General features: G+C 39.1%; 2 protein-coding genes across 3 annotated transcripts in view; both read left to right on the top strand.

Moving 5' to 3' along the window:
* Window positions 1-1,738, top strand: part of BIVM (basic, immunoglobulin-like variable motif containing) — a 76,651-nt gene extending 74,913 nt beyond the window's left edge. Inside the window, exon 15 of one of the 2 annotated variants that reach the window (XM_026493573.4) lies at window positions 1,027-1,738. In XM_026493573.4, the coding sequence (XP_026349358.1) occupies window positions 1,027-1,617 (591 nt within the window). In that variant the 3' untranslated portion in view covers window positions 1,618-1,738. The remainder of the gene's footprint in view (window positions 1-1,026) is intronic. The other variant, XM_048215495.2, reaches the window with a different exon arrangement.
* A 3,400-nt stretch (window positions 1,739-5,138) lies between these two features.
* LOC113251521 (putative methyltransferase-like protein 21E) lies at window positions 5,139-21,347 on the top strand. The gene is made up of 5 exons (XM_026493580.4): window positions 5,139-6,161; window positions 7,161-7,232; window positions 17,001-17,158; window positions 17,893-18,010; window positions 20,632-21,347. The coding sequence occupies exons 1-5, from the start codon at window positions 5,900-5,902 to the stop codon at window positions 21,033-21,035; spliced, it is 1,014 nt and encodes a 337-aa protein (XP_026349365.1). The 5' UTR covers window positions 5,139-5,899; the 3' UTR covers window positions 21,036-21,347.
* Window positions 21,348-22,331: the final 984 nt, after the last annotated feature.

Raw genomic sequence — 22,331 nt, 5'->3', positions numbered from 1 at the left:
TTGTCATTAGGTGGACGGCCTTTCCAAAAAAAGTCTCTTTTGCTTATTTGATGACTTTCTATAATGCAGACATTGTATGCCAACAGCCAAGGAAAGCTTATCGGCTTCATGACTGATTACTCCTTAATTTCAGATAAATTTTGTTGTAGTATGTTTCTTTCTTTACATTATAGAAGCTAATATAAATTTATTTCCCCAAAATTAGAAAGTGAAAAAAGTGAGCTGAAATAAGCCATTACTTATTTTCTGTTACACAGATATTAACATTTAGGTTTATTTTCTTTCATTCCCCCCTCCTTTGCACATATATTTATTATCATATATAAATGCAGTTTGATCTAATTCCCCCTCGTACTTATTAACATGAGACTTTTTTTCTGTATATTGCTTGGTTTTCATAATTCCAAATGACCAGATTACATTGCGTCAAAGAGATTTCACTTATAGGTTCAGTTCACTTAGTGGACACTTGATTTTCAGGTTTTCATAAATAATGCTGTGATGAACATTAGGCATAAAACTTTCCCCACATGGAACTATTATTTTAATAACGTCTTGTTAAAAGTGGATTTGCTAAACAAAGGGCATGACGGTTTCCCACGCCTCCCAGTGTGCAGTGTGGTGGCCTCCTCAACGTTCCGCACGATGACATGTTTTTAAGAGAAGGGAAGAGTGGAATTTAGAAACAGACCCCACGAAACTGTGCCGCTCTAAAAGAAGATGGCGTAGTTGGCTACTGAGAAACACCTCACTCTCTTCGAGTGCCTGGGAAGGGGTTCTCTCGGAGATGTGGACGGAGGGCTTAGGTGACGGGGGGTGCAATACTGCTTCAGGTGTGATCTAGAAAATAAAATGTACTCTCAGTAAATCCTGGGGGACAGATTTGGCTTTGAGAGATAAGCAGTTCACATTCTCTGAAAGAGTCATCCAAGGCTAGTGACCGAGGTGGAGCTCTTTGATTTGCTTCAGAAAGTTGACTGACTCGCCTGATTTTTTTTTTTTTATTATTTCATTTCATTTTTTTAGACGCAGCTCCGAATTGATTCTTTCTTTAGATTAGCTCAACAGGAGAGACAAGATGCTAAGGGTATTAGGAGCCAGAGACTTAACAGAGCTGTGACATGTATGCTGAGAAAAGAGAGAGAAGCAGCAGCCAGCGAAATAGAAGCAGTGTCTGTTGCCATGGAGAACGATTTTGAGTTCCCTGATAAGGCAAAAGGAAAAACCCAGAAGAGGAGCATAGCAAATAAATGGGAAGAGTCATCAAGCCTGAAAAGAAAGAGGCTTTCAGATTCTAAGCAAGAGAGTAAATGTGGCGGGTTTTTGGGGGGGGCCTGCCTCTTGCCGTCATCCGGGACCTCTTCAGGTGAGGACGCTGAGTGTGTGTCTTCAGTGAACGTGCAGCAGGAGAGAGCAGCCCCAGAGTCACCCGCCAGCCGCCCAGGTTTGCAGAGTGCAGCGAACCCTGCTCCTGCCAGGGACCAAGGTGCCACCAGCAGCAGCTCTAGTGATGATGACGGAGGGGGGCCCGCACCAGTGCTGGTGACCGCCAGATCTGTGTTTGGGAGGAGAAAGGGGAAGGGGAGAGGTACAAGAGGAAGAAAGAGAAAAAGCTAATTAATTTAAACCCCTGTGTTCTCCATCATCGGGTGCAACTTAACATTTCATAATGAATTTGTTGTGAGGAAATAATACAATTAAAAGCATTTGTACAATTTTTGTATTGTGTGGTTTTTAAAAATATGGACACAAAACTTGACATTTATTTTTCCAATATGTTACATTTTTCTAGTGTTTTACACGTCATTGACTATTTCCTTGTATTCACAAGTCTTTGCTCATGTTTCCATTATCGTACAATGTCTGATGCTTTCTGACAGCATTAACAAAAAGGAAGAAGGATTTCTGTTGATCAATAGTCACTGTCAATCAGCATTCCCTCTGACTTTCTGATCCGGATGAGAAGAAGTATATTCTTATTTCTTATTCCATACTGTGGTCGTTTCCCAGAACTACGTGAAGTCCCGCCCCCTGCTGCTTCCCGTTTTTCCTCAGGGTCCACTTGAAAGGATAGCAGGAGGGAACCTCGCTGCTGCAACATACTTTGAAGAGTGTGTTTGCCGCGGTTATAGCAAGATAATTAGGAAACCTAGATGGGGTGCGTGATTTCCCCTGTGAGCATTAACTAAATACAGAACCTCTGTACCGTAATGTTTGTCTTTTAAAATTCTCTGGTTGTCACGAGCTGACTTCTGTGTGAATGGCTGTGGGGGCTCGGGACTGTGTTTGAACTGGTGTAGGCAGGCCACTGTCAGGAGCGGCTTCCAGAGGTTGGTTATTGTTCACAGAGATGTTCCTCCTGAGTGGCCGCCACTCTCCCAACAGCTGCTCCCAAAGTTCTGATTGCTGACAGTTACGAGCAGTCGGAGGAGAGCATCGCCCATTACTTGAGCTTGTGTTCTTTGGCCTTCAGAGGTATGGTCTACCCAAGTTTGTGTCTGTTTTGTCATCTTTGATATTTCCATCTTTACTGATTTTCTTCCCTCTGAATTGAAAATCTTCACCCCAATGAATACTAAATACGGATACCTTTCAATAACCTTTTACTGACTGCTGGATGGTTTTTTTAAGTCTTTCACTTGTATTCACTTCCAGCCCAACTTCTCAGATACTTGCTCTACAGCTGCGCTTTTCCTTGCTTTTTATGTATTCTTTCCTAATGTGAAAGATCTCCTCTGTTTCTGCCAATCTTCTCTAGCAGCTTTCTTCTAGAGTTGACAATGACTTCCATGTAAATAAACTCAGATCTTTTTTAAATGCTGCTTCTCTCTGGAGGTATTTGAAGCAGAACACTTTTCTTGGGGGGATGGTGTATGGAGACATGAACTTTTTCATATTATTCTCATTTCTCAAGCTACTTATAATTGGGAGTTTTCTGCATATTTGTTTGCAAGTAGTACTTTTGTTAAAATTTAGTTTCACAGCTAATTTACATTTGTTTTGCACCGCACTAGTTGGGGTAAAGGCTAAGCTGCTGTAGCAAAGAGAGGTTCATATCCAATGGGTTACATAAGCTGGCCCATTATTTATCTGCTACTCAACAGGCTGGCCAAGCTGAGCTGGTTAGGCAGCTGTCCACCATGAGGTCATTCAGGGTCACAGGTTCAGCCATCTCCTGGGCTGCTGTCTTGCTTGAATGGTCTAGGTCACTGCTGTATCTGCATTTCAACCTGCTGGAAGAGGAAAGAACCAAAGCCCTGGCAAGCAGAATGTCCTTTGTTAAAAATCACTTCTCTTATCCTATTGAACTGAACTGAGCATATTCTCCAGAGTATACTAGAAATACTCAGAAATGTGATCTCTACCTGGGCTATGTACCCAGGAAAAGGAAAAATGGGTAGATAGCGTATGCTTGGAATATGGTATTTATAGAACATTTTGATATTTACCCTTCTTTTTCTTAACCCTCTGACCAAGGCATATCCTTTTACAAGTGAAGAAACAAGCTTGGAGTTACTAACCGACTTTACCAAATTCACCCATCTAGTAGGAAAATGTGACCTGAACCCAAATCTTTCCCCCAAATCTTCTTGTGAAATTCAGGGTGCAGTTTTACCTATAAACTAGTTTGCCTGTTTAAAACCATCAGCAGCAAAGGAAATTTATCACTATTCAAAGTGAATTGGTATATATGGGTATGAAGGATGATGACCATCTTATACTTTTCTATAAAATTATCTTTCAGCTTACTAATCTTTGTCTTTCTCCACCTTTGCTGTTGAACTCGTCTGTTGAGTTCTTTATTTCATGTATTGTATTTTCAGTTCTGTTCTCTTAACTAATTTTTTTATAGATTCTAGTTCTTTGGTGTAATTCTTGTCATCTATTCTTTGAATATCTTCATCACAGTTACTTTAAAGTCTGTGTTAAACAATTCCAATATCTGGGTTACCTGTGGGTTTGTTTCTATTGTCTGTTTCTTGGTATGATTAGTAAACTTTGAGTGAATGCTGGACATTGTGTATAAAAAATTATAGATGTTGTGGGCTCTTCCTCTGCAGAGGATTCCAGAAGGTATTCTGGCAGGCAGCAGAGGGGAAGATCACCTGACTATAATCTAGGACCAAGTGAATTCAAGGCTGGCTTGCAGTCTTTGTAAGACTCCATCTTCCAGTTTCTCCCCATTACTAAAAAAGCGGTTTTTCAGGGGTACCAGCTGACAGCTAGGGTGTTTCTTAGTGTGAGCTTTGCTCTGCTTTCAGCTACTCTTTGCTTGAAGAAGTAGCCTTTTGCCCTAACATCTTCTTATTGAGTAAATGCCTTGAGTGAAGAGTCAGTGCTGAGTGTGGGGTTTATTTCTTTGTGCTTTCTGGGATCTTGGCCTCCCAATTCCTGGCTGCCTTGCCAGCTCCAAACACTATTCTTTGTCTTCCCAGTTCTGTGCGATCACCTGAAGTTCTGCTGGCATCCTTTCTTGTTGTCTTCCCTTTGGCTTTTCAGCCTCTCTATTATCAATAATCAGCAAAAACATGGAATTCTTGGCTGCCTTGGCAGCTCTCTCCTGACCTCGTGTGTGTGTGTGTGTGTGTGTGTGTGTGTGTGTGTGTGTAATCTGCTTTTCTAGTTCTCAGAAGCAGACGTGTGCTATAAGCTACTTACAGGTGGAGGCAGAGGTCTCTACTTTTCAAACAGTTCAGTGTAACTGATATAATCATTGTCATCATGTCAGTTTAAATGATCGATTGAGGGATTCTGCCTCTTTTTTTTTTTTTTTTTTTTTTTAAAGATTTTTATTTATTTATTCGACAGAGAGAGACAGCCAGCGAGAGAGGGAACACAAGCAGGGGGAGTGGGAGAGGAAGAAGCAGGCTCATAGCGGAAGAGCCTGATGTGGGACTCGATCCCGGAACGCCGGGATCACGCCCTGAGCTGAAGGCAGACGATTAACCGCTGTGCCACCCAGGCGTCCCGAGGGATTCTGCCTCTTAAGAAATCTATCACTGAGGTTTCGTGATCTAAAAGATCATTTAAAAATATTTAAAATATTTAAAAAAAACATTAAAAATATTTAAAAAATAACTCCTTGAAAAAGACAGGTAATTTTTATTCACCAAACGAGTCTTTATTCTTGTTTTAAAGAAAGCCAAAAAAGAGAGAATGTCCTTTGCCCAGAATTAACTGCCTATGAATAATAGTTTTCATTGTTTAGGATTTTGCAGTTTGCAGAATATTTTTTTTTTTGCCTACCATATTCCTCCTCCCACATTATATATTGAGTACCTTTTATATCCCTGTTTTATAGATGGGGAAGCCAAGAAACACATTAAGTGAATGCCTAAAATCACAAGCAAATTTAAAATTAGGCTCCTGGACTGCTAGTCCCATCCAATATATTAACGTGACCTCGAGTCAACTTTGTATGAAGTATTTCTTAGAAGCTGTACCTATACCCCTCTAAGTTTATTCAACTTTACGGTATCGCTCAATTTTGTTACCTACAGTAACTTCTTATTAAGGACATTCTCAGTGACCAGGGAGATTTATACGTGCTCTGAGATGCAGCCCTGCGTGTACACGTGCAGGTGCACGGGTAACAGACACCCTCGGCCTTCCTCTTCAGTCCTAGTAGGAAGGAATTATAATATGATGCCTGTGCCCAGAGCACTACTGCACACATTCTCTAACTTTCTGGTGTGGCTGTCTGATTCTAAAAATTCTGTTTATACCCAGATAGGTGATATAAAAAGTGCGTGGCCTCTGCCTCACTGGACGTCATAGCTGTGGAGTCCTAAATAACTCTTGGCATCAGAGTTCGAAAAGGGTCACTTTGCTCAAATAGTCTTCACTCGCTTGTAGGAGTGGTTTATATTTACTTACTGGCTCCACCTCTATTCATGAGATGCTCACATGGAATATTCCTATTCTTCTTCAGCCCCCTTATTTATGGGCATTCCAGCTTCATTGCTTGTATGCCCAGAGGCTCAGAAGCCACAGCTGTCAGGATCCTAATCCCTCCTGCGAGGACTCACTGCCAGTGTGTACAGTAGTAAACTGCAGGCATGCTTCGGGGCTAGCCTTTCAAGCACCCTCAGAGGTCTCTCCAGCAAAACAAAAGTTGTGGATACTTTTTAAACTTCTAGAAACTCAGCTAGCCCGTTTAGGTATGTTTGGACTTAACATTTAATAAATGTTGACTTTCAGGCAGACACGTGTAATAAAGACTACTTTTTTTTTTTTTAAATGGAAGAGGAACTAAGTTGGGAACAAAATGCGTGACCACGTTTGCTGTTGTTTAGCCAGTGACCTCAGGGACGTTATTTAACTTCACGCGTTCTTCATTCGTACGCTGCAGGGGAAAATGATTTGTCTTCTAACTTATTGAGATATACTGCAAAGAAAAATGTGATGATGGCTGTGAATAGTGTTCTGGGATCCTTGGAAGAAAGGAGTGCTATATAAATTCACGGTAGTATGGTAATTATAATATTAACCAAAACTGAGATGGAAAACATCAAATCTTTTTTTCCCAAAGTTGGAATAACAGCTCATTTAAACTTATTCACATGAAATGCTCTATTTGAGAGGCACAAAATACTTTAATTTCTTCAATTTTAAATATATTTGCTAAGATGGTATGGGTTCTGTAGAATGAAAGCTAATCAAAAAACCATTTGGTAGTTGGGCTTTAGACATTGGGTACTTACTAATAATGATGTGCTGATGGAAACGAGTGAACTTTGCATCTATTGCTATTTTAGATTAATGCTGTGGTTTTCACTACACTGAATGAAATTCATTTTCTCCCAATGTTTTAATCACCTCTTAAATGTGAAGATTGCTATCTGACCAGTCAATATAAAGATGGTGACTTTCTTGGTGATAGCTGAGGTAGTCTCTAGTGAAGTAATGTCTTTTCTTCTTCCAGTAGCTTTTAAAACTTCTGACTCTGAAGCCTTTGTCCAAATTTTGATTTATACTGTATAGATTGTGTTTTGGGGGTCTATCTTAAATCGTGATTTATTAATATGCAAAATTTTAATAGAATTTTCTATGCTATGTTTGATGTTACTTAAGCTTTATAAGGTAAATATAAAAACACTTAACACACTTTTGAATTAATTATTACCATTTGATCATGTATTATTTGTCTAATTTTCAAGAAATGATCAAGAAAACATCAATATATAGCCATCCATTAGTTCATCGCTTAATTGATCCAGGAGCTGAAAAAGGTAAATTGTTTTATGTTTCTTTATATAATTTGACCCATTCTAGACAAACAACTAATAGAATTTAAATGCTTACCTTCTCAGTGTTCCCTAATGTCTTAAAGAGAGCTAGGATTTACCAATTGCATATTGTATCTTGGCTCGTGTTTGCTAACCTGAAAATATCTATAATAATGCATAATGTCTACTGCGATACCTATGGTCCTGATGATATGTTAGAGAAAATTTTGAGAGACAAATTAAATATATAGACTTCCTAAGTAGTTAGAATTTTTTTTTGGTATGAAAAAGAAGAATGAATTTTTTTCCCAAGTGCTATACACTACATACATGATTGTGATTTCTAAGATATTTCTTTTTGGATAGGAAGAAAGATAAAAATAGTTTTGTGTAAGGCTACAAGTTTTTATGAATGCCTGCATGAAAGATGATTTTAGAGTATAAAAAGATTTTTTAGCCTGTGTTTATGGTTCCTCTGATCTATTAATGGAGACAAATATATAATGTGATTTGACCTTTCAGTATAAGGAGAATTTAAGTTTGAATTCTGCTATAATTGTAGTTATTTGAAACTGACCTTCCATTTTTACATCATTTTAAATATCAAGAGTGACTTTGCATGGATTATGTAATGTAACTATCCCCATTGTCTTGAAATAAAAAGTGCAGACAGACACTATTGATGTAGACCTGAAGAGCTAGTACTATGTTTTTGTAGAACATTTGTCGTACAAATTTAATTATCTTGGCTTCCTTCTTCTCTCTCCTTTATGTACACATGGATGTTTTCTAAGAAATGTGGTCCTGTTTTTTTTTTCTTTCTTTCTTTTTTTTTTTTCTTTCCTTTTTTAGGCATACCAGGTGGCCTCTACCTAGGTGAGCATATCTTTAGGCCAAGAGAGCTGGGAGTGTGCCCAGTGTTGGCAGCTTACATGGCTTCCACACAATGGTTTTACTCTAGTGATTTTTGCAAACCTAAACATTTAAAGTTGTAATCACTTAGAGAATCCAGCCGTTTAGATGATTTGAATGAAGATGCAATTTCTGTGCAGTTTGTGAATAAAATTTCATCATTATCATTAGCATTAGTAACAATGCTTGGTTTCAACTGTGCATACGATAATTTGGCAAGTTACAAAGGAAATGCGAGAAGTTCAAGGTAAGGTTGAGACAGAACTAGTATTAAAATATTTTATAACATGAGAAAACACACCCCATAATCATCTAGATAGCCAATTAAAGCTTTAAAAATATGTTCACAGGCAGATTAAGTGTGTGCTGTTGGGGCAGAGTCAGGTGGCTTTTTGTTGGAAAGACTTCCACTAACCCAAGGAACACTCAGTTCTTTGGTGCTGAAGGATACTGACTTTACCTGTGCTAACTCTCATACTTAGTATCTCATGCTTGAAAAAGATGGAGCAAACCTTTAGCCCAGTTCTATTTCAGCGCAGGCCTGAGGGTCCAAGAATTATAGGATGTCACTAAGTTATATACAGATTAAAGTTAGGACCACGGTACATACCAAATAGTCCTCTGTGTATAGTTTCTAATGCTGCATTAAGAGTCTAAGCTATCTAAAACCTTATCCACATTAACTATTCCCAATATCTTGTGTTGCCTACCTCTTGCCGACAGCTACTCTCCAGCTGTTAACACACACAGCGATGTGTTACAGAATAGCTCCACAGGGTCTGTGGCCTTGGGGCAGGTTCATCCTAACCCAAGGCTCAGTGATTTCTGTGCATGACTCCCAAGTCTGCCCCTCTAACCGCTTGCTTGATGGCCTTCTACTTTGTGTCCGTTCAGAGCCCTCCAGAAGCAGATGCCCAAATGGGATTAAATGTGCAGGAGATTTACTGGGGGAAATGTTTGTGGACTATAAAGAAAGAAGGGACAGAAGTGGGCGGGTAGAGCCATCAGATCACGGTGCAGGTCTGACACGTGCGAGAGGAGAGGGACCGAGTCGCCCACTAGATGTGTGTTGTCTGTGGAACAGGAAGGAAGTGGCGCTAACGGGCAGCTCCAGGGGAGGCATGGCCTCCGAGGAGCCAAAGGGACAGAGCTGGAGCTGTTGGGCAGCTGTGCTCCCCGCGGCACCCTCCCTTAATCTGAACGCCACACCTCTGTGGCCAGTGTGTCATACCACAGAGTAATGCACGTTAAGAAAATAATTTCCCTTTGCAGATTTACACCCCTGCCCAACCTATATTTTCTGTCTCAGTTTATGGCAACTTCATTTCCCTGGCTGCCCAGAAATCTAGAAGCCTCCTAGTCCCTCTTCCTCATCCCATTCATCATTCCATCCCACCAATTTTACCAACTCACATTTCCTGACTCCTCATGCCCTCTGGCAGCACCACTTACCTTGATTCAGGTCTTTATTATTTCTTCTTGTGACTGTTGTAAGTACCTTCTACCTACCTGGCTGCCCCTACTGTGGGCTAGCACACTTTATCCCCTCTACGTCTCTCTCTATAGTTTTCTCTATAGCTGCATGATCTTTTCAAAAATTCAAATCCTGTCACATTCACCTCCTTCCTAAAATTCTTTGGTGCCTCATTATTTCCAATAGGATGAAATCAAAACTTCTTAGCGTGACTTAAGTATTTTATCTCATGCTACAACCCCCCCACTCATCCTACATTTTAGTTCTGAGTTCCCCAAACTGGAAAACTGGTCAAGAATCTTTTTGCCGGTGGGCTTTTGCACGTGCTGTTTTCTTTGCACGCTGCGTCTTGTCCTTTCATTTGTCTCGCAGACTCATCATCATCAGGACTGAGGTCATTCTTTTCTGAGCTCTCCAAGATGTGGAGCTTTCTCTTTCAAGTTTTGAGTTAACTAGTTAACTCTCAATTTTAACACTTAAATGTTGCTCTATCTTTATATTCATAGTGCTCAGGTACTGAATAAAATGACTGAATGAATGAATTAGCTATAACTGAGGCCTGCTGGCTGAACTTGCAATTTGCTCATTGGTAATGATCTTGTGTTTCTGGTCTCCAGTTGTTGGCTCTTCTCAGAACTGAGTATAATGTATTATTTAGGGATATCAGGTGAAAACCTTTCACAAGCATCTTTATAAATCTTCACAGAGTTGGGTTATGAAGAAGCCAGTTTATCTGAGTAATTCTATTTCTGTTTAAGGGATGTATCAAACTATGGTTTGAGGCAGTAATTTTAACGTAGTGGTTGAAGGACTACAGCACATATAATTACTAATGTGACAATCATTCATCAACACATGGTACGTGTTTAAAAAGTAACCTGAACAACTATCTGCTAACACTAATACATTTTCCACGTATTGAATGAAAATCACTCTTAAATATATCAGTCTGCCTCACATGTTTTCAGAACACAAGTCTGAGTGTCAGGTTTGCATGTCAATTGTTGCCCTGGAGGGAAGGTCTACCCCTACTTCAGAGGTTCAGGAATTCATGCTTAGCTCCTAGACCCAGTGCTGCTGCCTTAGTTCAGCTCTGGCATCTTGTGCCTGGATTATCGCAATAGTCTTCCAAGAGCTTCTAACGTGGCCTTCAGCTGCTGCTGCCAGAGGTGAGTGCCTCAATGACAAATCTGCTCATGTCAGTTCCTGCCCCAGCTCCCCACCTTAGAGAACAAAGGTCCACATTTGTTCTATTTGTTCCCACAAGTGCAATCCCAACCTGCTTCCTTAAGCTTATTTTCTACAACACCCCAACAGGTACCTTGTACACGGGCTCCACGGGTCTTTTGACCACTCCCTGGGCCTGTCTCCCATAGTGGTAGGCGGTTCGTCTCCCTTCTCGGCCTGGCAGGCTTCCTCTTCCCTCCACGTGCTCAAATGTCTCCTCCTTGAGAATGCTTCTCCCGATTCACCAACCAGTGGTGCTTCCCAAAGCACTTTAGAAATACTTCTTTTATCGCCCTTATCATACTTCATTCACTATTGTTTAGGCGTCTGTCCCCACAACAATCCCAGCAGCAGACTTTGAGTACAACTAATTTTGTTTTTTTCTTTCCCACCTGCATCCTGAGCAGCCCGATAAAAGGTGAATTGTCTTTCTTCTGTAAATGTAGCATCGTTTGATCCACTTGATCAAAGAGACAGCCTCTGTATATTCTTGAAACTAAGCAGACCTCCAGACAAAAAATATTTGTGAACTCTTTCAGGAATTTGTTTTAACATTAGGCCCAGGACCTTGACATTGCTGAGGCATTCAGAATTCTATCTTTCCGGTTAGCCTGTGACCATTTACTAATCGGAAAATATCTTTAACATTTTTCTTTTTAAATCTCTAGCTATTTCTAAGAAGCACATGACATTCATCTTTGAATAGAAGATTCAGTTGAATGACAAGTCTCTTTCACTTAGTAGAGGGGATTTTACGTTAAATTTTGCTGACAGGTTTTCATGACAGCCCTCAAATAGAAGCTTAAATTCACCTGTCATAGCTATTAAAGACATTGTTTTTTTAGTATATTTCTGTGATCTGACCCTTCCATTTATTATTGTTGTTATTGACCTTAAAAGTATAAAAGAGAAGAATATAGACAGTGCTTCTGTTTTTGAAGGCTTGCTGCAATCTAGCCTCTGAAGTGAATTCACTGTTAGGTTTTTCTTCTAAGAAAAGCATCATCATAATGCAGCAGAATCCTGCTAATTTTCACTTCATACTTGAAATTGTTAATTCTCGGGAGAAGAAGAGCACCTGGTAGATTTTATTCACTATCAGCAAAGACTTAATAGCAGGAAAATGGTGTTAAGTCTTTTTTGTATCAAAGAACATTAAAATAAGATAAGCTGAAAATAGCAACATCATTGTAATATTGTCTTGATTATGTTTTATTTACAGTTTGTTTTGATATTTGTGTTTTAATTTTAAACTCGTTAATAAAATAATACTCTAAGATTGTAGTAGGTAGCTTTTATCTAAAGATACAGGTATCAGCTTTCTGCTTTTTGTAGAGGAAATTCAAGATTCAACATTTTGCGTAACATTACTCAGTTTTAGTTACTTGACTCAGGGCCTAAGTGCTAGGTAACAAGGAGAGAATATGTGTGGAAAAAATAGTCTTCAGAAATGTAAATTAGAATTCCATTGTATGTTAATGCCATTAATTTTTGGAGGAAATTGTTCTTCAAATCTTAACTGAAGGCCAAAGAATATCTACTCATTCATTAATCTTCTCAAGATTCAGTCCCATATTCAATAAATAACTAAGCATGTATTTTAAGGAACATATTCTTTGAATATTATTTGGGGGATAGATTTCTGCTTTTTATTACAAGGCTCATGGAAGGATATATAGTGCCCCTCTTTCCACTAGATTTCAGTTCACAGAGGCTCTTGTCATCAAGGTGGTGATATTGCTAAAACTTAACATTAAACATGTCTTTTGATTTAAATAAATGACTACTGTTAAAATTGTTAAATAACTACTTTTAAAGTTGTTACCTCAAAATCTTTAAATCAAAGTTAATGCTGAAAAACAGCAGTCAGAGTTTTAAGGTAGAAATAGCCACACGTGTGTATTTGCTTTTAAAATCCTACATATTACATCCAGACAAATTATTTTAAGCAGCCAAGTTTGGTAATTTTGGATTCCTGTTATAAATTATACTAACTTTTTTGGGACTGACTTCTTAAGAAATGCCTGTAGTGTTTATATAGTATTTAAATGCAAAAGAGAATATTAATATAAAACATTATCAGTTCAATTTTATTCCACCTGACAGTATTTTCTGTGTGATACATAGTCATCCTAGGTGTATAATTAATTTTGAGTGACCACAAATGGATGGATAGAGTTGTGCTCCTTTAAGTGTATATGCAGTTAACACTGGCTATTGTTGTTTCATTAAATCTCTTTGAAGATCCTTTATTTTGGGAGGTATAAGTAATTTTTTATTATAATAATATGTTCACATATATGTTTTTAAATCTCACTTCCTTATAAAGTTAAAGATGTGGCCATTTTAAAAAAATGGCCGGTTTTATTTATTTAGAAAGACAGTAAAAAACCAGGAATCATTTGTTATTATACTATTGTTAGGACCATAGCACTAATCTGGTCCACTAACCTTTAAAAGAAACTGCAAAGGCAGAGACGTCAGATTGTAGCAGTAAATATTCACTGGCAAAGTTTTTATATCAAAGATTAGAGCTTTAGGAGATGCTCCTGGGATTTAGTGTACTCTGACATCTATTAATCCCTGATTCCTTGGGTGACTTGTCAAAAAGTGCTCCACTTACAAAGAGTGTGCAAGGAGGCCCAAGAGGGCACATTCAGCGAAAGGTCAAGGAAGCAATTACTGTTTTCTGCTTTTCCCTAAAGAACTTCCACAGCAAATGCTGCCCACCTCCCCCACCCCGTCTTAGCAAGGCCTGTGAATATAATGAAATGAAAGTTCAAGTTCCAGTGGAACATATTACCAATATTACTTGGTTCTTAGAGCTCTTCTTGCATGTGAATGCACGCCACAGTTGAAGATGTACTGTGAAATGGATTTGAAGAAGTGGCTCTTGCTGAAGAATATTGATTTTTCATCTCTGTTTTCCTGTATCTCTGCCAGGGATCAATGTTTGTGCTGGTGGTGGAATGGGTGTAGACTGGGCCCTTCCTGTGGCATGAAGTTAAGTTAGAGTTATTTTGAGGAGTTCCTGGTTCTGAGTGGATCCTTAGAAGGACTCTATCAAAGGATCACAGAATTTAGGACAGGAAATCATGTCGACAGGAAGTCCCCCCCTGGGACTGTGGCCTCTGAGGGAAATTTTCAACAATGTCAAACTTGATCTACCTCCATCTAGCCATTCTGCTCCCTGAATATTGGAGAATGATGTTATCGGAGCTCCTAGGACAGAGTTGGAAATAACATCTCTTAGGACTTCGGGACTCAAGACTGTCACTTCTACTTATTCTTGCCTCAGTGCAGTGGAGAAGTTTGAAAGTCTCTTGAGGCTTTCACATACTCTCGAGTCCAGAATTTTTAAGACTGGCACTGGAGATACACACACACACACACAAACACATTTTTTTGTGTGTGTGCCTATTTTCCTCTTCCCTAAAATTTTGGAACATGTTTGAAAAATAAAAGTTTGCTCTCCTTGGAGCTTACTTTTAGGAGTAATAGACAAAAAAATTAGTGGTATCAGACTTTGGCTTAGTATTGAGAAGAATTTTCAATAATCATATTTTCTAAATGTACCTTGTGGAATAACATATTTACCCTCATTGGAAATATTCAAAGAGGCTGAACAAGCTGGATACGTAGTTTATATCCAACCTGAGCATGAGATGGAAGGGTAGACTAGAAGGCTATCTCAAGTGTTGTCCATCTTGACATTCTAGGATTCCGTGGCATTTTATTTTCGAGTGGTGCATCTGTTTTAAAACTGTGAATAATTGCAATGTTGGAAATTGTGGAAATTTTTAATTTTTGAGATTTGGGAAATAGGTTTTCTAGGAGGAGCTTATCTTCTATGAAGACCAGAATGAGAACTTTTTGTATCGCTCCCAAATTTCTTGGAAATACTTGTATTTGTTATTTGTTTATTTACTTGCTTATTTTGGGATCTCAGGACTGAGGTGTGAGTTAATCATCCCCATCAGGTCATGATGCACTCCCATCAGGCAAGACTCCACTGTTGTATGTATATCTGTCTATATGTTCCTTCCTTCCTCCCCCCTCTCCCCTCTCCTCCTCTCCCCTCCCCCCTTGCCGCTCCCACCTCCCTTTCCCTTCCCTTCCCTCTCCTTCCCTACTTCCCCTTTAAAGCATTAAGAACTATGCTGAAGAGAACTAGGCCTGAATTTAGTGCTGGGGTGGGCGAAGTGGCCAGCAGGATTCTAGCCAGACTCAGAGAACAGAAACAAGACTTGAAAAGTCGGTGGGTTTTAAGGATTGGTTTAAGAAATACATAGCTTCTCTATTAATGCAAATCATAGATCAAAGGCTAAACTTAAGCCATATTTCCTTCCTGAAGCCATTCCTTAGTGACCTTCACCACAATGCATTCCCCCTTCCTTATTTAACTCTAGAATTTTCTTTTATTCTAGAGGCATAAGCGACTAGTGAGAATTATTGAGGCATAATCAACTAGTAAGAATTGTGTATATTTAAGATGTGTGAATTATGTTTTGATATATATCAATAGATGTATAGATATATAGAAGTGAACTCTGCATTCAAGCTAATTGACGTAACCATCACTTCACATAGTTACTGTTTTCTTGTTTTTGTGATGAGAACACTTAAGATCTACTCTCTTAGCAAATTTCAAGTATACATTATTATTAACTATAGTCACCATGCTATGCATTGGATCTCCAGAACTTATTAATCTTGCATGAATGAAACTTTGCACCCTTTGACCAATATCTCCCCATTTCCCCCACCCCTGCCCCTGGCAACCACCATTCTACTCTCTGCTTCTATGAGTAAGTATAGAATTTTCAATCTGGTACCTCACAATTCAATATTTTTGTTTATATGGTGATCTTGTTATATTATTATTTTCATGACCAAGTTATAATAAGTTATAATAATGATAATGATTTATTGAGTTCCGTGTAATAGCCAAGGTGCTAAGCACTTTACATACAGCATCATGTTTCAATCTCTCAGCCCTCTTTGGTAGAGGTTCTTCTATCTTTCACATTTTACAAAGGAGGAAATAGAGACTTAGAGAAAGATGTGTGTCTTGCTGCATAACTAATTTGTAAATTCTTAGAGACAACTAGTATTTTAAAATTACATTCTAGCTTTTTAGGAGTAGAGAGGGAGGGGGCTTTGGAACAGTCAAAAAAAAAGAACTCATATTTTGGCTCCTTCATTTACAAGTTGCACGAGTTTGGTCACGTTAATAAGGCTGTCTGAATCTTAGTTTTGTTACCTGCAAAAGCACAAATAATAATGCCTACCTCACAAAATTGTTGCAAAAAATACATGAAATAAAACAAAATTACATGAAATATCATCTACAATATATTTAACATGGTCTGACGTGTTAACTATGTGCTCAGTAATTGATAATGTTGCTCATGAACTTTATCCAATGTCGCGGATGTTAAGATGCCCTGAGTTGTCCCAAAGTAGTAATATATAAATAAGTAATAATAAAATAATACAAAGGTATATTGTTGGATGGTATTAAATATCTTTTGCCTGGGTAAAGGCAGGTCATAAAGGATATACTACTATACGTTGTTGACATCGCTGGAATTACACTATATGGCCAATACGAATAGTCAAGATCTTATGTTCCATCACCAATCTTTCTCTTGTTCTAGATGAATAGATTGGTAGCCCTTGAAATATATTGCTTTTTAAAAATTATATCAGTTATTATTTGTTTCATGTGGATTTGCATAAATGAATAAAGCTGTGGATGTATGAAATGTTAGCTTCTGAGTTATTTTAAAATAGTTAACTCTTACACTGAACTTAAAGTCAATAAATATTCAAAAGTAACTTAGAATAAGTAGAAATACTACATTTCCATCAGGCTCTTTTTCCTGGTTCTTTTTTTTTTTTTTTTTTTAAGATTTTATTTATTCATTTGACAGAGATAGAGACAGCCAGTGAGAGAGGGAACACAAGCAGGGGGAGTGGGAGAGGAAGAAGCAGGCTCTCAGCGGAGGAGCCCAATGTGGGGCTCAATCCCATAACGCCAGGATCACGCCCTGAGCCGAAGGCAGATGCTTAACCACTGAGCCACCCAGGCGCCCCTCTTTTTCCTGGTTCTTACTAGCACAACCACAACCGTTGACTTTTTCCTTTCGTTTCAGGGAAGAGAGATGATGACAAGGTGGTGGCAGAGATCATGGCAAGATGTTTTGTTCCAAGTCTAATAACCACCACCTCCTGGGAGGGATTTCATTTTGTCGGTCATGAAATTCGGATTACTGAAGCCATGGATTGTTATGGTGCTGTTGTTTGGCCATCGGTATAATTTCACACAAAATTTGCCGCATTTCAATGGTTTTTCAGCCAGTTTTGTTCCTTATTGTGTACTATTTGGAAGGAAAAAATAGGTTCCATAGTTCTATTTTGTGACTTCAAACAACACTAAAACTAAGAAATCACAAAATTGGGAAAATGCTTCCCACCAGTTAATTCTATTTTTCACTTGTAGGGTTAATAGAGAATGCTGTTTACACCTTCAGTGTTTTGTGACTATGGAAGTTTAGAATAGCAAACATTTTTATTTCCTGTTCAACTGGCTCCATTTGTGTTACGTAATCATAACGAAATCTATCAGTCTCAACATGCAGAATGTTCTGCAAGGTCACCAATCCTTTATCAGTTGTCCATGAAGGGTGCAGACCCCCACCTTCCCTCCACTGTCTCCCCCAATCCCACATACTTCTTTAAAATGACTATATCATTAGAAGTTGCTTTCTTTAAAGATCATCATACCCAAGCAACTGAGTTCCATAATTTCAGTTCTCTTATCTCCCCAACAATCCCCAAGGACTTTTTCTAGTCTAAATGTTGAACCTGTTGGAGGATGTATTTCTGTTGATAACTTTCTGTAGTGACGTGTACATAGTCACACCTATATTCACATGTGTACACATGTTATAGCATTAGTATATATATTTATCTAATAGACCTTAATTTTATTTTCTGTTATTACTTGCCAACCACTTCTTTTTTCTTTTTTTAAAACTTTCATAGGCCCTTGTTCTATGCTATTTTCTGGAAACAAATGTAAAGCACTATAATATGGCTGACAAAAATGTGATTGAAATCGGAGCTGGAACAGGGCTAGTCTCCATCGTGGCAAGTTTACTGGGTAAGTAGGCATTTTTTTTTTTAAAGGTTTTATTTATTTGACAGAGACACAGCGAGAGAGGGAACACAAGCAGGGGGAGTGGGAGAGGAAGAAGCAGGCTTCCCGCTGAGCAGGGAGCCTGACTCGGGGCTCGATCCCAGGATCCTGGGATCATGACCTGAGCCGAAGGCAGATGCTTAACGACTGGGCCACCCAGGTGCCCATAAGTAGGCATTTTTGATTGAACAGGGTCAGAGAATTTAATGATCAGATGTCATTAGCTGCTTTTACTATCCAGTTTACTCTGACCTAGGCCTATTTTTAACTCTTGATTGTTTGAATGGGCTTCATCAAGAAACACTACCAATTTTAAAGTCACCTTGCTGGTTTGTTTCAGAATTTTCCATCAAATTGTATTAATTTGCTCATGGAGCACCACGTCACAAGTGTATTCTAATTGGGAGGTGCGCTCAGGCCTCCTGGCTGCTGGAGGAGGCGTGTGGGACACGAGGCCCAGGCAGAATCCACTGCTGAATCTGGTGGTCTTTATTTAGATATTAGCCATATTTCAACATTCCCAGGTAGCTGTACATTCCTTGTAGGTTTTGAAGTCCTATGCTTTCATGAAAAAGCACCTGTTAGAAGAGAGAAGGAGTATTATCAATCATGTCTGCTTCTACTTTTAGGTATTTTCCCTTTTATTTCTTTTCTTTATTTAAAAAATTTATTTCATTTCATTTTTTTAAAAAAGATTTTATATATTTTATATATTTGTTTTAAAAAAGATATTATATATTTCATATATTTGTTTGACAGAGAGAGAGAGAGCACAAGCAGGGGGAGCACAGGCAGAAGGAGAGGAGAAGCAGGCTGCCCGCTGAGCAGGGAGCCTGATACAGGACTTGATCCCAGCTCATCTCCATTTCTCAGCTCATCTCCATTCTTCTTTGGGGACCCCTTTCTTTTCTCACCAGCATTTCCTTTTCTCATGACATGTGTGACAGTCTCTACGCATGCCTGAGCCTGCTTCCTTTCGGTCTCCGTTGTTGTTACCTGTTTCATCGCCTTAGTTTAGCTGCCTTCTCTGATGTGTGCTACCCATCTGTCTTGATTTCCTTGATCTGTAGAAGTGCACACCTGCCACTCTAAAATCTTGAGAGGAATTGAAGATTTAGCAATTTACAACTTTCTAAACACTGAGGAAATACAGGGCCCTTGATGTCCTCCCCAAATATTTTTTTAAAAAATTGCTCCTTCCTGATATTGCTTTCTAAAATCACCATTCCATTTAATAAGGGTAGTCATTGGCACTACTGGATTTATACCTGAAGGCTTCCTGATCGGAAACACATTTGTGCTTTGGGAAGTCATTTGTTTCACTAAAAAAAATTGATCCTTTTAGACTGCTTGTATAACTTGACACAAATAATGAAAGATGGAGGCTCTGTTTAGTTAGTGTTCTAAGACTGGTGGTGTTTACCTCTCTAGACACAAAGATGTTAATAGTCAGATAGTTTATATTCATTGTGGACAGGGGGGATCTTCCTTATCTTGGGATTTTAAGAGGATTTGTTGAAAATGGTAGACCCACCCACACTAGAATGTGCCAACATATTTCTGTGATTCTGCCAATGATATGCATATTGCCCTCCCACTTTAATATTCCCCAAAAAATACAATCCCAATGGCAAGAGAAACTTGTCATCATGACTAAGGAATGGGTTTTTGTCTGGGCTGCACTAGACTTCTCTCCCAGTTCTGCTTTCCTGTTTCTTACCCCGGTCTGTTCTTGTCCGATGACATGGAATTGGCCAATCCTAGATTCATTTACACATTATTTTCAGGCTCTGCCACAGCTCACAGTTTACTTTAAGGACCAAATTTTATTGATTATTGGTTTCTACAATTTTGCCTTTTCCAATTTCTTCCTTCTACTCTTCACTTTTACCTCGAGATTGTTCATATCTTCTTCATCTGAGTATTCTGTCCTGCATCTATGGTCTTTGTCTGTAGGAACACTATGTGCATGTTGTAGCTAGGTTTTAAACATTTTTTGATGGGAAGATTCATATTTGTAAGGCGGTCAAGCTGATATGGGCATAGATGTGGATATCATGACGCTTCCAATGTAATTCTGTTGAAAAGCCCTCTTTCCACACCCGGGCACCTCCTGCTCAACAACGGGATGCCTGACGTGGTATACACTCATTTGGCCTCACATGACTTGGGCTCAGAATTCTTTTAGTGAAGAGCAGGTGCGCCTTTCAACAGTGACTTGTGATTGTTCCACTGAAGGTTCCAAATATTTTGCTTTTTCTCTTTCTCTAGCTTATTTTTCTCCTAGCATGTAGTAGATAAATAGCAAATAGCCACAGCAACAATAGTAAAACAAACAAAAAAACCCAGGAGAACAGAAAAATGCAAGGGAGTTAAAAAGTGCCATGGGAATCTAAATTTTTTTTAAGAGGAGGCCTAAAGCTGCCTAAGCATCTGTTTTGAAGGGATTTCCCTCCTGTGTGTACCGACCAGTCTTTCCTTGGGGTTAGCAATTGTGCAGAATTGCAAATGCATGTTGGCTTGAAACCTGATTGCTTTACCTTCTCCCTCGAGGGTTACTTTTCCTACTGTTCTTTGTTTCATAGGTGCACACGTGACTGCCACAGATTTACCTGAATTACTTGGAAACCTGCAATATAATATTTCTCGAAATACCAAAACAAAATGTAAGCATTTGCCTCAGGTTAAAGAACTCTCCTGGGGCATAGCTTTAGATGAGAACTTCCCCAGGTCTTCCAACAATTTTGACTACATCCTGGCAGCTGACGTTGTCTACGCCCACCCTTTCCTGGAAGAACTCCTCATTACCTTTGACCATCTGTGCAAAGAAACTACCATCATCCTCTGGGTCATGAAATTCAGGTTGGAGAAAGAAAATAAATTTGTAGATAGATTTAAGGAGTTGTTTGACCTGGAGGAGATTTCCAGTTTCCCTAGCTTGAATATTAAGTTGTATAAAGCTATGAAGAAAAGTCGGAGGAGTGCGTGATACCCTCAAAGGAGGGCTTCGAAAGCAAAGGATGTTTCTAGTAAAGTGTTCCTTTAAAGAAGATCCAGGATGATCTGATGTAGCACTGACTTTCCCAAGTTTCTCAACCCTCCCCCTGCCTCCACCCCCCGCCCCCCCATGAACTTGCCTCACTGCAGACAGGGAGTTTCCCAGATACAGCACCTGGGTCTGGAGGGTGGCCCAGTCATACTGTGTGGTCATTGGTTAGGACAAGGTCTGCTTTCCTTATCCCTCTGTAGCACCATTTATTATTATTATCATTTTAATAAATGGTACTATTATTTTAATGTATAACTATAGGATACTTTTTAATAATATCTCTAAAATGAGCATTCTTATTGTTTTAAACATAAGCTTCTCTGATTCTCTCTTTAGGAATAAGTAAATAACTTATAATGGGATCTGCAAGTAAATCTGAAAAGGCAGATGCATAATGTGATGGTAAATGTGAGATTATATTTTGTGGTTTTCATTAGCGGTAGCTTATAGGTGGTCTGTTGTCTCTGCTTGGTGGGGTAGGCCTCGAGCGCAGCCTCTGAAATCAATCATGCTTGTGGATTTGAGGTTATGGGCAAGGACGTTTCACTCTAGTAAATGAAAAATGAATGGAAGCAAACGTAAACACAGTTGAGATTTTGGAGGAGTTATTGTTTTATTTTTAAGCCAAGTACAGTTATGTTGTATCACAGAAACAGAGATAAATATAAAAACTTTGGGTTGAAAATACACATGAAAAAATTTAGGCCTCTAATCTCAAATAACCAGATGTAGGACTGGTTTTACAGTTTAAAGCTTTTGTGATGCATATATTTAGACCTAGATATTTGAAATCCTATGTGATTTCCCTCACATGGACCTTAGAGATTAGAACAAAGACTGAAGTAATTAAAGTCAGTGCAAGGAGAGTAAAAAATAAGGATTGTGTCCCAGTAGTTTGGGCTCTGTTGGTGGGTGTCTACTCTTGCAATGTTCCTTAGGCTGTCACAATGCCCCTGGGGTGGTGCCTATTCTCCTAAGCCCAGCCCTGTGCTTTGCTGGAAGTTCCCAGCCACTCAGGGTCCAGCAGAACTGACGAAATGACTTTCTAGGGTCCTGATGTGTGAGGAGGATGCAGATGTACTCCCAGTGGGTCTGTGGTTGTACAGCGGCCCGTAGGGCTGTCTCCCAGTGACTCCAGCATTTACGGGGTCTCTTCCAGTTTTCATAGCCCATCACTACATAAAGTCATGTGATCCTATGAGCTTTCTAAGAAGTTGAGGGAATATCACTATCCCT

The sequence above is a fragment of the Ursus arctos genome, unplaced genomic scaffold (assembly GCF_023065955.2).
Source record: "Ursus arctos isolate Adak ecotype North America unplaced genomic scaffold, UrsArc2.0 scaffold_10, whole genome shotgun sequence".
In the NCBI taxonomy this organism is placed as follows: domain Eukaryota; kingdom Metazoa; phylum Chordata; class Mammalia; order Carnivora; family Ursidae; genus Ursus; species Ursus arctos.
Note: the sequence above shows the minus strand (reverse complement) of the source record. Positions and strands in the feature narration are given on the sequence as shown.

Bases quoted from the DNA above. Each gene is read 5' to 3' on its own strand.
- LOC113251521 (XM_026493580.4), top strand. From the start codon at position 5,900: ATGCTCACATGGAATATTCCTATTCTTCTTCAGCCCCCTTATTTATGG. The intron at 7,233-17,000 runs GTAAATTGTTTT...CTTTCGTTTCAG, and splicing joins TGATCCAGGAGCTGAAAAAG to GGAAGAGAGATGATGACAAG. The intron at 18,011-20,631 runs GTAAGTAGGCAT...TTTGTTTCATAG, and splicing joins CATCGTGGCAAGTTTACTGG to GTGCACACGTGACTGCCACA.